Source organism: Pleurodeles waltl, chromosome 10, assembly GCF_031143425.1.
Source record: "Pleurodeles waltl isolate 20211129_DDA chromosome 10, aPleWal1.hap1.20221129, whole genome shotgun sequence".
Lineage (NCBI taxonomy): Eukaryota > Metazoa > Chordata > Amphibia > Caudata > Salamandridae > Pleurodeles > Pleurodeles waltl.
In genome coordinates, this window is record NC_090449.1 from 1,642,014 (window position 1) to 1,659,543 (window position 17,530).

General features: G+C 46.5%; 1 protein-coding gene across 4 annotated transcripts in view; it reads left to right on the forward strand.

The window, feature by feature from the left end:
- IQSEC2 (IQ motif and Sec7 domain ArfGEF 2) overlaps positions 1-17,530 on the forward strand; it is a 269,869-nt gene that overhangs the window by 182,269 nt on the left and 70,070 nt on the right. For all 4 annotated transcript variants that reach the window (XM_069209291.1, XM_069209293.1, XM_069209295.1 and 1 more), the window contains exons 7-8: positions 4,974-5,140; positions 10,375-10,514. In XM_069209291.1, the coding sequence (XP_069065392.1) occupies positions 4,974-5,140; positions 10,375-10,514 (307 nt within the window). The remainder of the gene's footprint in view (positions 1-4,973; positions 5,141-10,374; positions 10,515-17,530) is intronic.

Below are 17,530 nucleotides of genomic sequence, written 5' to 3' on the forward strand. Positions count from 1 at the left end.
CTCAACCAAGCAGTGACTTTTTGCACATCCCCCCACAACATACCACTCCTGGGGGAGAAAGACTGGGAAATGTCTACCAACAATGGCAGAACATTACAAAAGATCAATGGGGCCGTCAATTATCCAACATGATTGTTCCCTAGAACTCATCTCTGCTCCACCAAACATTCCCCCTCGCTCGCACAGACTTACTCTGGAACATCTAAATTTATTAAAAGAAGGTACAATCACTTCTACTCAAAGGTGCCATATAGATGGTACCTATATGCCAACAAGGCTCACGAGTATATTCCCTATACTTCCTCATACCAAAGAAGGACGGTACTCTCAGACCAATCTTGGATCTCAGACCCCTCAATCAGTACATCCCGTCAGAGCACTTCCACATGGTCACTCTACAAGACATCACTCCCCCGCTACAGAAACAAGATTACATGACAGCATTAGATCTAAAAGATGCTTACTTCCACATTCCCATGCATCCAGCACATCGCAAGATTTGTGATAGCGGGCAAGCACTACCAGTTCAAAGTACTACCCTTGGGGTAACAATAGCACCAAGGGTATTCACCAAATGCCTCGCAGTGGTTGCAGCATACCTCAGAAGGCAACATATACGTGTCTTTCCATATGGAATGGAATGGAATGGGACTCAATTCAACAAACTTATCACATGAACCATCTGGAATTGCTAGCAGTGTTCCTAGCACTCAAAGCATTTCAAACACAAATCACACACAAGACAGTGTTAATAAGGACAGACAACATGACCACAATGTATTATCTGCAAAAGCAGAGAGGGAGGCACTCAATTGTTCCTTGTAGCACAGACAATTTGGAAATGGGCAATTCACAATCACATTCAACTACTAGTATAGTATATCCCAGGGATACACAACCAACTAGCAGACCTCTGAAGCAGGACGCAGCAACAAGTACACACATGGGAAATTCACCCACAAGTGATTCAACAATTCCCCCAAATGTGGGGAACCCCAGGCATAGACCTCTTCACCACAAGCGAAAACGGAAAATGCCCAAACTTTACATCCAGGTACCCATACCCTTGATCCAAGGGCAATGCTCTATGGATCAATTGGTCAGGGATATTTGCTTATGCTTTTCCGCCTCTCCCACTAATTACATTTCTGGTCAACAAGATCCGTCAAACCTCCCTCACTATTATAGTCATAGCCCCCACGTGTGCACATCAACACTGGTACACAACACTCCTGGATCTGTCTGTAGTACCACTTTACAAGTTCCCAAACAGACCAGACCTACTGACTCAAAACAATGGTCAGATCAGGCATCCCAACCCCAGTTTGCTCAACCTGGCAATTTGGCTCCTGAGGTCATAGAAGTTGACTATCTACAGCTTCCAATAGAATGTATGGACATTCGAAAACAAGCATGTAAACCTACAACCAGACACTGCTATGCGGCTAAATGGAAACGTTTTGTATAGTACTGCCAATCCCAAAACATTAAATCACTTAAAGCATCAGTACAAGATATTGTCTGTTATTTACTTCATTTACAAAACACAAATCTTGCATATTCATCTATTAAAATTAATTTAACAGCAATGCCTGCTTACCTACAAAACAGACAGCATACTTCTCTGAAAGAAAGGGGCTCCAATGGCATTCATAGGGAATATACCAATGGCAGACATGCAAAGCAGCCACATGGTCCACACCGCACACATTTACTAAACACTACTGTGTGGATGTGTTGTCTTGACAACAATCTGCAGCACTACATGCCACGAACAGATGTACACTGGGTAAGTAACATTTTCCATATATATACTGAGCCAGGATTGCTCAGCTTGTGACGTATTAGACTCTCATTTAAGGGAACCAAGTTCCAGTCTCTGTACAGTGTTATTCTTTTAACTTGCGATTTCATAGACATGAGATTTAGTATCCCTTATAGGGAACGTTTGACATTACAACTCTATGAGAGTCTCTGTACATGATTACCTATTTATAAGAGGGTTTATTTACAATTTATTTTGGAGTGTTTTTATATATATATATATATATATATATATATATATATATATATATATATATATATAGTATTTGTGTAACCTTGTTCTTAATTTCTGAGCTAATGTTGTTGTTCCTCAATAGCATGATATTCCATCGAAGGGATTGTGTATCACAGAGGATGTATGCCTCAAAATCTCAAAATTCTTCTTGTATTCTCAAGAACGGTGGCTTGTAGCCTACATTAGTAGTCTACATCAGTGGTTCCCAACCTGTGGGCCGGGGACCCCTGGGGGTCCGCAAAGCCTCCTCAGGGGGTCCGCGGCTGCTTAAAAAATTTAATAATATTAGGTCCCAGCTATCAGTAATGATTCCTTGGGGGTCCCCGTGTTCCAATAATGATTCAGTGGGGGTCCCCGGGCTCCAGTATTGATAAAATGGGGGTCCCCGGAAGTCAAAAGGTTGGGAACCACTGGTCTACATGGTTTTCTACTTCTGTCTCTGGTACTTGCTTCACTTTTGAGGGAGATATGGAATTACTAATTGTGGATGGCAGAGGTTCTGTAAATTTCCTAGTTAGGTCCGTTGTAGACAAGACCGTTATTATCTTCCTGGACCTTAAGACATTTATGTGTTTTATCTTACGGCCTGTCATATAGCCATTTCAGTTTTTTTGGCTATTCTACACCTTCGTGTGCACACTTGTTGGTTTCTGCATGTTCTTTGAGCATTTTGGTTTCCTATTTCTTGGGATTCTGCCATGCTAGCATAGGTCTCCATTGGGACATAACCTCTTGACCCGATCCCGTTCACTCTATTTTACGGAGTGCTATGCTATTTCTAAGATTTCCTTCTTTTCTGAAGGAAATTACTCTCTATTGGTGTACATTTCTTCTTTAGGGAGATGTTCATATACATTAGTACATGATGGAATAGGTGTTTGTCTTATAACTTCTGGTTTTGTACCGTCTCCTAATTTTTGTAGGAGACTTTAACTACCATATTCAATGATTGTTGCTCTATTTTAGGTGGCAACTATTTCCATCACTCAACTTGTTTTACTTGTTTCTAGTTTTGGTTCCCACTTTGTGGGGTGTTTGTTCCTAGACGGAATATACAATTTAATTTTTTTCTAATAATCAGTCGGATTCTCTTGGGTATAGAATCCTTTATCTTGCAGTTTCTAAGTACGGCAAACCTTTCGCTGGGCCTTCTGTAGGTGGATCGCTTTTCATTATTGTAGGTCCCCGTGCTAACCTCGTTCACTCTATGCTAACAAGGTTTCTTTTCATATTTACTGTCTTATTCAACATTATGCTAGCATTGCTCTGGTGGTGGCTACTCAGACAAAGTGCATTATGCTGACAGCTGGAATAGCTGTTGCTTCCCTAAGTTGTATGATGCCTATTCCGTTATGTCAGGATTATCTGACTAATTACTCAGCTTTAGTTTTTTATACAGCTTATTTTTCTATTGTTATTACATAGGCTTTTTTTTCTTTACTCCTATATGCATTATATAAGGGATGGATATGCTAGAGGTATTCATGTTACCTCTAGTTGCTTTTCTTAGGGAAAAGGTCAGTTCTATACCAATAGTTGCTATTCTGGTCTTTTACTTCTTTTTTAGTGAAGCATCCTTTCTGCTTTCTCCACCTGAGACCTTTCTCTTTCTTTTACAGAACAGGTCTGGATAGGATAAGATTTTCATTGGCAAAGAGGTGTTGCTCAGTGGTATAGCCTGTGCATCTTGGTTTCACAAGTACCGAACACACATGAGTCTGGATTCTGCTATAAGAGCAAATAGTTTCATATTTACACTGTTGGCTGGCTTCTGACACAAAATAGTCCTAATGTCAAGTGTAAAGTCATCCCCATGCTTTATAATATCTTCATGGCTTTTCTTACTGTGGTCTTTTCCACAGTTCTTTTAGTGTTCAGTATGTTATTACTTGCCTAAATTCTTATGAACGTCCAGTCTTTTTCTCTTGTTCTAGACCGGTTTTGGTTTAGTTATACACTTTTATTGGAATCCGTTTGCAGACCCACCTCTGGGAATGGTGTGACTGTGGCTAGATGTCGCTATCAGATGGACAAGTTACTTACCTTCAGTAACGCACTATCTGATAGAGACAGGACCTACCCGCAGACTCCTTAACGACCCTCCCAACCTCCCTGTTCTGCGAACTGAGTTCTCTTTAGTCTCAAACATCCAATTTTTTAACTTAACATCCTGAATTGAGAATTTCATGATTTTTTTGCACGAAGGTGTCTCTTGTTCAGGCACACTACTTCAGTAGGCAGTTTCTATATGTGGCTCCATGTTTTTGGCACGTAAAATAGACACGGAAGAAAGTGACATCAGTGTTTCGGCGAGTGGGTTATGACTCCTTCAACGTCACATCCAATGGACGATGTTGATACTGAGTTGCGTGACTATCTTTTCCGCTGCACAGAGGAAAACATCTCCAGATCCAGTCCGGCGCCCAGGGCAAGGATTCTAAAGTAAGGAATCTGCAGCTCGATCCTGTCTACCAGATAATGTGTTACCGACGGTAAGTAACTTGTTCACATAGCTGGAGGGCTTCGTTTAAGGGTGGTGCTGTTGAATCCACTTTTGTGCGGTTATGGGCTTAGGGAACTGTTCCATAACTCTGGTCAGTGATGCAGATCCAGGCTGCAGCTGTTTTCTTTCCTAGATCCCCAACATGAAAGAAGAATACACTGCGACTTTATCTTGGTGACCAGTTTTCTTGATGAAAAAGTCTGGTGAGGTCCAGGGGCCAAGTCTAATCCCTCTCGTATTGCTGTCTTATCATCTGCATATGGGGTGGTTCTAGGGCGGCTAGCGCCCTAGTGGCTTCGAATTCCCCACTAGGAGGGCAGCTGTATTTTGGCTTCACTCCTCCACGGGCCAAACAGCATTTGGGTAACTCTCGCGTCCTTCTCACCCAGCCTCCCCTCTCCTTCCTTACAGCCAGAGGTACTGTGTGTGCAACCCAGCCTTGGTCCGGCAGTTCCGCAATCCTGACACCATCTTCATCCTCGCCTTCGCCATCATCCTGCTGAACACAGACATGTACAGCCCCAGCGTGAAGGCGGAACGCAAGATGAAACTGGATGACTTCATTAAGAACCTGCGAGGTGAGACCAAGGAACCTGATGCATACAGAACAGGGTCCGAACCCTAAAGCGCATACCTCAAGCACCACAGCACATGTTCAACCCTGCTGAAACCCGACACACAGAACAGGGCCTGGACCCTAAAGCACACGCCTCAAGCACCATAGCACATGTTCAACCCTGCCGAAACCTGACACACAGAACAGGGCCTGGACCCTAAAGCACATACCTCAAGCACCACACATGTTCAACCCTGCCGAAACCCGACACACAGAACAGGGCCTGGACCCTAAAGTGCACGCCTCAAACACCACTGCACATGTTCAACCCTGCCGAAACCAGACACACAGTACAGGGCCTGGACCCTAAAGCACATACCTCAAGCACCATAGCACATGTTCAACCCTGCCGAAACACAGAACAGGGCCTGGACCCTAAAGCACATACCTCAAGCACCACAGCACATGTTCAACCCTGCCGAAACACAGAACAGGGCCTGGACCCTAAAGTGCACGCCTCAAGCACCACTGCACATGTTCAACCCTGCCAAAACCCGACACACAGAACAGCGCTGGACCCTAAAGCACATACCTCAAGCACCACAGTACATGTTCAACCCTGCCGAAACCCGACACAGAATGGGGCCAGAACCTTAAAGCGCACGCCTCAAACACCACTTCACATGTTCAACCTTGCCGAAACCCGACACACAGAACAGGGCCTGGACCCTAAAGCACATACCTCAAGCACCACAGCACATGTTCAGCCCTACCTAAACCCGACACACAGAACAGGGCCTGGTCCCTAAAGCACACGCCTCAAACACCACTGCACTTGTTCGACCCTGCCGAAACCCGACACAGAACAGGGCCTGGACCCTAAAGCACACACCTCAAGCACCACTGCACATGTTCAGCCCTGCCTAAACCCGACACACAGAACAGGGCCTGGACCCTAAAGGGCACACCTCAAGCACCACTGCACATGTTCAACCCTGCCTAAACCCGACACACAGAACAGGGCCTGGACCCTAAAGCACACGCCTCAAGCACCATAGCACATGTTCAACCCTGCCGAAACCCGACACACAGAACAGGGCCTGGACCCTAAAGCACATACCTCAAGCACCACACATGTTCAACCCTGCCGAAACCCGACACACAGAACAGGGCCTGGACCCTAAAGTGCACGCCTCAAACACCACTGCACATGTTCAACCCTGCCGAAACCAGACACACAGTACAGGGCCTGGACCCTAAAGCACATACCTCAAGCACCATAGCACATGTTCAACCCTGCCGAAACACAGAACAGGGCCTGGACCCTAAAGCACATACCTCAAGCACCACAGCACATGTTCAACCCTGCCGAAACACAGAACAGGGCCTGGACCCTAAAGTGCACGCCTCAAGCACCACTGCACATGTTCAACCCTGCCAAAACCCGACACACAGAACAGGGCCTGGACCCTAAAGCACATACCTCAAGCACCACTGTACATGTTCAACCCTGCCGAAACCCGACACAGAATGGGGCCAGAACCTTAAAGCGCACTCCTCAAACACCACTGCACATGTTCAACCTTGCCGAAACCCGACACACAGAACAGGGCCTGGACCCTAAAGCACATACCTCAAGCACCACAGCACATGTTCAGCCCTACCTAAACCCGACACACAGAACAGGGCCTGGTCCCTAAAGCACACGCCTCAAACACCACTGCACTTGTTCGACCCTGCCGAAACCCGACACAGAACAGGGCCTGGACCCTAAAGCACACACCTCAAGCACCACTGCACATGTTCAGCCCTGCCTAAACCCGACACACAGAACAGGGCCTGGACCCTAAAGGGCACACCTCAAGCACCACTGCACATGTTCAACCCTGCCTAAACCCGACACACAGAACAGGGCATGGACCCTTAAAGCACATAGAAATCCTGCTCTCTGACACCAATGCACATACTGAGCCCTGCCCCGAACCTGAGATACAGAAAAGTACCTGGATCCTAAAGCACACACTAAAAACATACCTGCACATACTGAGCCCTGCCTTGAACACTACTTACAGGACAGGCTGTGGTCCCCAAAACACATGGATATCACTGCCTCCGCTACCACTCCCCATGCTGGATCCTGCCCCAACCCCGACGCACAGAGTGAGCAGCGCCAAGACCTCAAAGCACATTCATGCAGCACCACTTTGGCTTTGACCCACTGCACACTCTGAGCTTTGACTCCGTCCCACTGCTCATAACCTGCTCATACTGTGCTCTGACTCCAAGGCACTGCTCATACTGTGCTCTGACTCCAAGGCACTGTACACACTGTGCTCTGACTCCAAGACACTGCTCATACTGTGCTCTGACTCCAAGGCACTGCTCATACTGTGCTCTGACTCCAAGGCACTGCTCATACTGTGCTCTGACTCCAAGGCACTGCTCATACTGTGCTCTAACTCCAAGGCACTGCTCATACTGTGCTCTGACTCCAAGGTACTGTACACACTGTGCTCTGACTCCAAGGTACTGTACACACTGTGCTCTGACTCCAAGACACTGCTCATACTGTGCTCTGACTCCAAGGCACTGTACACACTGTGCTCTGACTCCAAGGCACTGCTCATACCGTGCTCTAACTCCAAGGCACTGCTCATACTGTGCTCTGACTCCAAGGTACTGTACACACTGTGCTCTGACTCCAAGGTACTGCTCATACTGTGCTCTGACTCCAAGGCACTGTACACACTGTGCTCTGACTCCAAGACACTGCTCATACTGTGCTCTGACTCCAAGGCACTGCTCATACTGTGCTCTGACTCCAAGGCACTGCTCATACTGTGCTCTGACTCCAAGGTACTGTACACACTGTGCTCTGACTCCAAGGTACTGTACACACTGTGCTCTGACTCCAAGGCACTGTACACACTGTGCTCTGACTCCAAGGCACTGCTCATACTGTGCTCTGACTCCAAGGTACTGTACACACTGTGCTCTGACTCCAAGGCACTGTACACACTGTGCTCTGACTCCAAGGTACTGCTCATACTGTGCTCTGACTCCATGCAAGGTAATGTGAGGTGGATTTGTAGAGCGCTGCTTGTCACCCCTGAGGGTATCTATCCACTGCACACACTGTGCTCTGACTCCAAGGTACTGCTCATACTGTGCTCTGACTCCAAGGCACTGTACACACTGTGCTCTGACTCCAAGGCACTGTACACACTGTGCTCTGACTCCAAGGTACTGCTCCTACTGTGCTCTGACTCCAAGGCACTGCTCATACTGTGCTCTGACTCCAAGGCACTGCTCATACCGTGCTCTAACTCCAAGGCACTGCTCATACTGTGCTCTGACTCCAAGGTACTGTACACACTGTGCTCTGACTCCAAGGCACTGCTCATACCGTGCTCTAACTCCAAGGCACTGCTCATACTGTGCTCTGACTCCAAGGTACTGTACACACTGTGCTCTGACTCCAAGGCACTGTACACACTGTGCTCTGACTCCAAGGCACTGCTCATACTGTGCTCTGACTCCAAGGTACTGTACACACTGTGCTCTGACTCCAAGGCACTGTACACACTGTGCTCTGACTCCAAGGCACTGTACACACTGTGCTCTGACTCCAAGGCACTGCTCATACTGTGCTCTGACTCCATGCAAGGTAATGTGAGGTGGATTTGTAGAGCGCTGCTTGTCACCCCTGAGGGTATCTATCCACTGCACACACTGTGCTCTGACTCCAAGGTACTGTACACACTGTGCTCTGACTCCAAGGTACTGTACACACTGTGCTCTGACTCCAAGGCACTGTACACACTGTGCTCTGACTCCAAGGCACTGCTCATACTGTGCTCTGACTCCAAGGCACTGCTCATACTGTGCTCTGACTCCAAGGCACTGCTCATACCGTGCTCTAACTCCAAGGCACTGCTCATACTGTGCTCTGACTCCAAGGTACTGTACACACTGTGCTCTGACTTCAAGGCACTGTACACACTGTGCTCTGACTCCAAGGTACTGCTCATACTGTGCTCTGACTCCATGCAAGGTAATGTGAGGTGGATTTGTAGAGCGCTGCTTGTCACCCCTGAGGGTATCTATCCACTGCACACACTGTGCTCTGACTCCAAGGTACTGCTCATACTGTGCTCTGACTCCAAGGCACTGTACACACTGTGCTCTGACTCCAAGGCACTGTACACACTGTGCTCTGACTCCAAGGTACTGCTCATACTGTGCTCTGACTCCAAGGCACTGCTCATACCGTGCTCTGACTCCAAGGCACTGCTCATACCGTGCTCTAACTCCAAGGCACTGCTCATACTGTGCTCTGACTCCAAGGTACTGTACACACTGTGCTCTGACTCCAAGGCACTGTACACACTGTGCTCTGACTCCAAGGCACTGCTCATACTGTGCTCTGACTCCAAGGTACTGTACACACTGTGCTCTGACTCCAAGGCACTGTACACACTGTGCTCTGACTCCAAGGTACTGCTCATACTGTGCTCTGACTCCATGCAAGGTAATGTGAGGTGGATTTGTAGAGCGCTGCTTGTCACCCCTGAGGGTATCTATCCACTGCACACACTGTGCTCTGACTCCAAGGTACTGCTCATACTGTGCTCTGACTCCAAGGCACTGTACACACTGTGCTCTGACTCCAAGGCACTGTACACACTGTGCTCTGACTCCAAGGTACTGCTCATACTGTGCTCTGACTCCAAGGCACTGCTCATACTGTGCTCTGACTCCAAGGCACTGCTCATACCGTGCTCTAACTCCAAGGCACTGCTCATACTGTGCTCTGACTCCAAGGTACTGTACACACTGTGCTCTGACTTCAAGGCACTGTACACACTGTGCTCTGACTCCAAGGTACTGCTCATACTGTGCTCTAACTCCATGCAAGGTAATGTGAGGTGGATTTGTAGAGCGCTGCTTGTCACCCCTGAGGGTATCTATCCACTGCACACACTGTGCTCTGACTCCATCCCACTGCACATATAGAGACCACTTTCTCTCACTCATGAAGTATACCATGACCGTACAGTCATTATATTCATTAATGCCTTGTTCCGTCAGTAACTCACTTTGCGTGTAATAGGGTAGACATACTTCCTCCTTTATCTTCAGGAATACCTGCGTTTCTGTAGCGCCAGTAGTAGCTTTCAGCCGGTGCACTAGGTGGTACCCTGCGTGGCTAGTAGTGTGCCTTCAGTAACATCTTCACACCTCTACCCCCTCTAGGAGTGGACAATGGGGAGGACATTCCCCGAGATCTCTTGGTGGGTATTTACCAGCGGATCCAGAACCGAGAGCTCCGAACGAATGATGACCACGTCTCGCAGGTCCAGGCTGTGGAGAGGATGATCGTTGGCAAGAAGCCGGTAAGGTCCAGAGCCACACTGACACATTTTGACTTTCTAAAGCGTCTGGCATTAGCATCAAAAGAGCTGTTAAGGCCTATATCCATAGTTCTTGGCTGGACTCTCCTGCCACCTTCTAGTGTTGTTTGGTCCTAATTCTGTACATGTTATACTACTCTAGTCTGATTCCCTCGGGTCGCTGTCTCCACACATCTCTATTTATGAATGCCTATTATCTGCCACCTATTATCTGCCATTCAAGGTCTTTTCTTCCCTTTTTGGCTTCCAGCTGTTCTCATCTGACCCTTTGTGCTCTCTTTACTTTCATGTTCTTCTCCTCTTTGTTATCTTTAGCTCCCCTCTTCCACTGTTCTCCTCTCATCTCCTTCATTCACCTTTCCTCTGTTATCTTCTAGCTCCTCTCTTCTCCTTTCCTCTGTTATCTTCTAGCTCCTCTCTTCTCCTTTCTTCTGTTATCTTTAGCACCTCTCTTCCTCCTTCTCCTCTCGTCTCTTTTCCTCTGTTATTCTCTAGCTCCTCCCTTCTCCATTCCTCTGTTATCTTCTAGCTCCTATCTTAGGTTATCTTTAGCACCTCTCATCCCTGTTCTCTTGTCTTCTTCGTTCACCTTTCCTCTGTTATCTTAAAGCTCCTCTCATCTCCTTTCCTCTGTTATCCTCTAGCTCCACTCTTCCCCTCTTTGTGCTCTTTTTTCCTTCTTTTACCTTTCCTCAGTTATCTTCTATCTCCTCTCTTCTCCTTTCCTTTATTATCTTCTAGCTCCTCCCTTCTCCTTTCCTTTGTTATCTTCTAGCTCCTCTCTTCTTTCTTCTATTTTCTAGCTCCTCTCTTCTCATCTCCTCTATTATCTTCTAGCTTCTCTTCTCCTTGCCTTTATCTTCTAGCTTCTCTTCTACTTGCCTTTATCTTCTAGCTCCTCTCTTCTCCTTTCCTTTGTTATCTTTAGCTTCCCTCTTCTTATTTCCTGTTATTTTCTAGCTCCTCTATTCTCCTTTCCTCTGTTATCTTCTAGCTCCTCTCTTCTCCTTTCTTCTGTTATCTTTAGCTTCTCTCTTCTTATTTCCTCTATTATCTTCTAGCTCCTCTCTCTCCTTTCGTCTGTTATCTTTAGCTTCTCTCTTCTTATTTCCTCTATTATCTTCTAGCTCCTCTCTTCTCCTTTCTTCTGTTATCTTCTAGCTTGTCTCTTCTCATTTCCTCTATCTTCTAGCTCCTCTCTTCTCCTCTGTTATCTTCTAGCTCCTCTCTTCTCCTCTCCTCTATTATCTTCTAGCTTGTCAATTCTCCTTCCATTTATCTTCTAGCTCCTCTCTTCTCCTTTCTTCTGTTGGCTTCTAGCTCCTCTCTTCTCCTTTCCTCTGTTATCTTTAGCTCTTCTCTTCTCATTTCCTCTGTTATCTTCTAGCTTGTCGCTTCTCCTTTCCTTTGTTATCTCCTAGCTCCTCTCTTCTCCTTTCCTCTGTTATCTTCTAGCTCCTCTCTTCTCCTTTCCTCTCTTATTTTCTGGCTCTTCTCTTCTCCCCTCTGCTGTTATCTTCTGGCTCTTCTCTTCTCCTTTACTCTCTTATCTTTAGCACCTTTCTTCCCTGTTCTCCTCTCTTCTCCTTTATTCACCTTTCCTTTGTTATCTATAGCTCCTCTCTTCCTCTTTCTCCACTCTTCCTCTTTCCTTTGTTATCTTCTAGATCCTCTCTTCTCCTTTCCTCTGTTATCTTCTAGCTCCTCTCTTCTCCTTTCATCTGTTATTTTCTGGCTCGTCTCTTCTTCTTTCCTATGTTATCTTCTAGCGCCTCTCTTCTCCTTTCCTCTGTTATTTTCTTGCTCTTCTCTCCTCCTCTGTTATCTTCTGGCTCTTCTCTTCTCCTTTACTCTGTTATCTTTAGCACCTCTCTTCCCCGCTCTCCTCTCCTTCATTCACCTTTCCTCTGTTATCTTTAGCTCCTCTCTTCCTCCTTCTCCACTCTTCTCCTTTCCTTTATCTTCTAGCTCCTCTCTTCTCCTTTCCTCTGTTATCTTCTAGTTCCTCTCTTCTCTTCTCATTTTCTCTGTTATCCTGTTTTCTTCTAGCCACTCTCTTCTCCTTCCCTCTGTTATCTTCTAGCCACTCTCTTCTCCTTTACTCTGTTATCTTTAGCGCCTCTCTTCCCCCGTTCTCCTCTATTCTCCTTCATTCACCTTTCCTCTGTTACCTTTAACTCCTCTCTTCCTCCTTCTCCTTTCCTTTATCTTCTAGCTCCTCTCTTCTCCTTTCCTCTGTTATCTTCTAGCTCTTCTCTTCTCCTTTCCTCAATAGCGTCTAGCTGCTCTCTTCCTCCTTCTCCACTCTTCTCCTTTACTCTGTTATCTTTAGCGCCTCTCTTCCCCCCGTTCTCCTCTATTCTCCTTCATTCACCTTTCCTCTGTTACCTTTAACTCCTCTCTTCCTCCTTCTCCTCTCTTCTCCTTTCCTTTATCTTCTAGCTCCTCTCTTCTCCTTTCCTCTATTATCTTCTAGCTCTTCTCTTCTCCTTTCCTCTGTTAGCGTCTAGCTGCTCTCTTCCTCCTTCTCCACTCTTCTTCTTTCCTTTGTTATCTTCTAGCTTCTCTATTCTCCTTTCCTCTGTTATCTTCTAGCTCCTCTCTTCTCCTTTCCTCTGTTATCTTTTAGCCACTCTCTTCTCCTTTACTCTGTTATCTTTAGCGCCTCTCTTCCCCCGTTCTCCTCTATTCTCCTTCATTCACCTTTCCTCTGTTACCTTTAACACCTCTCTTCCTCCTTCTCCTCTCTTCTCCTTTCTTTGTTATCTTCTAGCTCTTCTCTTCTCCTTTCCTCTGTTAGCGTCTAGCTGCTCTCTTCCTCCTTCTCCTCTCTTCTCCTTTTTTCTGTTCTCTTCTAGCTCCTCTCTTCTCCTTTCCTCTGTTCTCTTGTAGCTCTTCTCTTCTCCCTTCGACTGTTATCTTCTGGATCCTCTCTTCTTTCCTCTGTTATCTTTAGCTCCTCTTTTCTCATTTCCTCTGTTATCTTCTAGCTCCTCTCTTCTCCTTTACTCTGTTATCTTTAGCTCCTCTCTCCCCCCTTCTCCTCTCTTCTCCTTTCCTCTGTTATCTTTAGCTCCTCTCTTCCTCCTTCTCCTCTCTTCTCCTTTCCTCTGTTATCTTCTAGCTCCTCTCTTCTGCTTTCCCCTGTTATCTTTAGCTCCTCTCTTCCCTCTTCTCCTCTATTCACCTTTCTTCTGTTTTCTGTCTTCTTGTATCGTCCATCTCTTCTCTTGAAATCCACCTCTTTGTATTTTCCTGTCTTTCTTACCCCCCAAGGGTGCTTATTTTTGTATGCTTTACTTTAGTCGTCCCATTCACAGGAATTATGTATTTGTCCTGGATTATTGTAATGAAAGGTCTGTGGTTTGTGCAGTAACAGGGTGTGTAAGAGTAATGTTGCATGCTGCACTTGCCTCCTCAGTCCTGTGTATGAGACGTCCGCTGTGACTGGACCAGAGCTGAAGCCTAGATCTTCAAGAAGGAAAAGCCCAGATGGATGTTCCTCTCACAAACTCCCCCTCTGCCCAGGGCCGCCCTCTCACTTCCAGCCCTGTGTCTCCCTCTGCTTCCCACGGGGAAGGGCACATGAACCATTTTCATGGGGAGAAATCTTTAAGGAGTTCCTTACATAAGTATTTTGCTGAAAATCCTTTTAGGTTTCCATATTTTCACTGAAGCCTTAGTGAAAGAACTTGTACGTGATGGATGAGTGGTATTAGCGACTGCTTTCCTACTGCTGACAAGAATGTGTTCCGTTGCTTGTGCCTTGTGCTCTGAAGCCTCTTGAAATACACAAGTTCTTTGTTAACTAAACAAGGTCATTGAGGCCCGTGGCTCAAGGGGCGCGGAAGGGGCCGGAATAAACATATATGTATGTATATATATATATATATAATATACATTTTTTTTTTTTTTAACACTTACCTGAACGTCACGTGCTGCTCCTACCCTGCGGCCAATCCTGACGCTGCTCAGAGCAGTGTCAGGATTGGGTGGGAGCTCAACACAGTGCCGGGCAGCAGAGAGCCCACTGCGCATGTGTGTTTGGCTGGCCCGAGACGGCCGGCCAAACACACAGGCGCTCTGAGGGAGTGTGCTGTGCACTCTCCCTCACTGCTCATCACCCCTGTGGCACCGCCCCTTTATAAGAAAACAAAAATACACGCAGTTTATGATCGTTTCCTTGTAAAGGTTTTGCAGCTGCTGGCGGGAGGGTGACGCTCCTCCACTGCTTATTTCCAAGGGGTGCTAAAAGAAGGATCCCACGTCTCATGTCTTTGATCCGAAGACTCCATCTGCTGCAAATTGCAGTTCTTAGGCCCCTCCCACATTTAAAGCTTCACAAACTCTACATCTGTTGGGTCGCAGGGATTGCCAATCGTGCCAAAACATTACACCTCTTATGGACCTAAAAACCAGATCAACACAAAACAGAAGTCACACAGACAATAAGGGAAGCCCAGTGGGCCTGGTACCATGTAGCTTTCAGAGGCTGTCATCCCTCATCACTGAAGGTTCAGGAACACACCTTCCCAGCTCAGAGTCCATCGTTTAGATTGCTGATGTGTTGTACGATGGCTTTGTGCTTTTCAGCAAACACTGCATTTTGCACAATCCCTGGTCCCACTACAGATGTACCAAGGGTACTCCTTTCAGAGTTAATATATGAATTATAATCATCCTCTCAGGTGCTTCACTACCCATGAAATCGGGTTTGAGGCAATCATCATACCTGCCAAGCTTTACTCTGATCCCAGGACCCAACGCAGAGAGCTGCACAGCACGGCTCCTGGAACCTGCTCCCGCCTTCCCGGTCTGTCGGGGTGGCAGCGTTTACATTGTCAGCTCCAGATTGTTGAGTTGTGGGCATTATCCAATCCACAGAGTAAATTAATTTGTGTGAAAGGCCCCTTGAAATAGGCCCAATAGAAGAAGGATTTCTTCAGAGGTTAGGAGTCTTTCCTCATCATGAAGACTGAAGGTTGTCGCCCATCCTTGACCGGTGTGTCTTTCCTCGAGTCACGTCACCCCCAGTCCATCATACCCTGTACAGTGTGCTGAGGTGTGACTTATCATTGCCTCAGTGAATGAAAGTACCTCCGCTCCACTGGCCGTAATTCAGATCTGCATAAGTATATTCAAGCTGTTTCTGTTGAGTGCCTGCACTTCGGTGCATGGACGGACGCCCTTAGTGATGTCTCCGGTGTCCTGGGGACCGCCAGTCTCAAGTCAGAAAATATTTCTAACTAGTGAAACAGAAACTTCTACCACAGGTGAAGCACTGCAGTTTTGCAGTTCCTTGTCAGAGATTTTCAGAATCCGGCTTTCTGAAGTTTCCTTGGTCTCACGGTCTCTCTCAGGGACGCTTCTTGTTCGAGCACAGTTGGGGGCTGAGTCCGTATAACATCCTCCGAAGTCCTGGAGGTCCTCATCGCACTAAATCCTAATCAGTGTCTGAAGCTAGATTGTGACAGCAAAACCCGTGTCTGTGCAGCCACTTGCCAGGTTCACATCCTCGTATTCCCAGTGACTCCATTACCCCTCGCAAGAGACACTTGTGCCAGGAGGACTGTGCAAGACCTTCTGTGATACTATTGAGGTGTGACTTCTGTTGAAAAGGGCCCTTTTCGCAGAGTTATACCCAAACTTTTTGCCTTCTTCCTCCTTTTTTCTGACTTGTTTTGTTGACTTTAGGACTATGGGCACTTTACCACTGCAGACCAGTGCTAAAGTGCAAGTGCTCTCTGTCTAAATTGTATTGGTGATTGGTTCATCCATGATTGGCATATTTGATTTACTGGTAAGTCCCTAGTAAAGTGCACTGGAGGTGCCCAGGGCCTGTGAATCAAATGCTACTAGTGGGCCTGCAGCACTGGTTGTGCGACCCACAGGAGTAGCCCTGTAAACATGCCTCAGACCTGCCACTGCAGTGTCTGTGTGGGCAGTTTTAAACTGCTGTTTCGTCCTGGCAGGTGCACCCATTTGCCAAGCCCAAACCATCCTTTTTAAGATGAGCAACGCACAAGTGCTGCTTTTTTAACCTTTTGCAATCTAACCTTTGGGCTTTAATCTCGCCCATCTCACACTCATCACTTTCATTCGTTCCTGGGCCTGACATTCAAAAATCCCTTGATGTTGCTGGTAAATGCTTTAGGTTTGTCCGGCCTTGAGGTTGGGTTGTTACCTCCTTAGAGACTGACCCTGTTACATGGATTATTGCACGATCGGCCAGATAGCTCTTTGCCAGCGCACTATATTTTCTTTTGCCTCGCTGCTTCGCTCACAGCGGTATTTTGTTTCTTTGTCTTCCCTGATTCCAGACATCTTGCTTTTTTTTTTAAATGTCTGCAGGTCTTTTTTTGCAGTTTTATATAGGATGAACTCAATTCAAAGGTGTTACAGCGCTTTACATGAGAACCGGTTAAATTACGCATTCCTTTTTGGTACAAGGGGAAATTATGTGATTTGCCCAAGATCACAGGATGTTGAGTCGGCGCAGAGACTCAAACCCTGTTCCCCAGCTCCAAGGTCGGCAGCTCTGGCCCTTACACCACATGCGACAGGCCTGGGAGGGCTGCTGTGTCAACTGTTATACATCCAATACACTTCAAACCAAAACACATAGGTGAAAGACGTCATTTACAATGCCAACAGTTCTAACTCTCACAAATACAAGACCTATTGCAATGCAAATGCTTGTTACTACATGTAAGTCACCTATACGGTCGGCCCAAGGCAGTCCCATGGGCAGGTTGCAGTATATTTAAAAGGTAGGACATGTACTGGTGTGTTTTACATGCCCTGATAATGAAATATGACTAAATTCAGTTTTCACTACTGCAAGGACTATCTCTCCCACATGTGATAATGGTAATTGCCTTGACATATCTTTTAAGTGTAATTTCACCATGGGGAGCAGACAAAGATAGAGAGTTTGGGGTCTCCGAAACCACAATTTAAAAATACATTCTTTGGTGAAGTTGATTTTTAGATTGTAC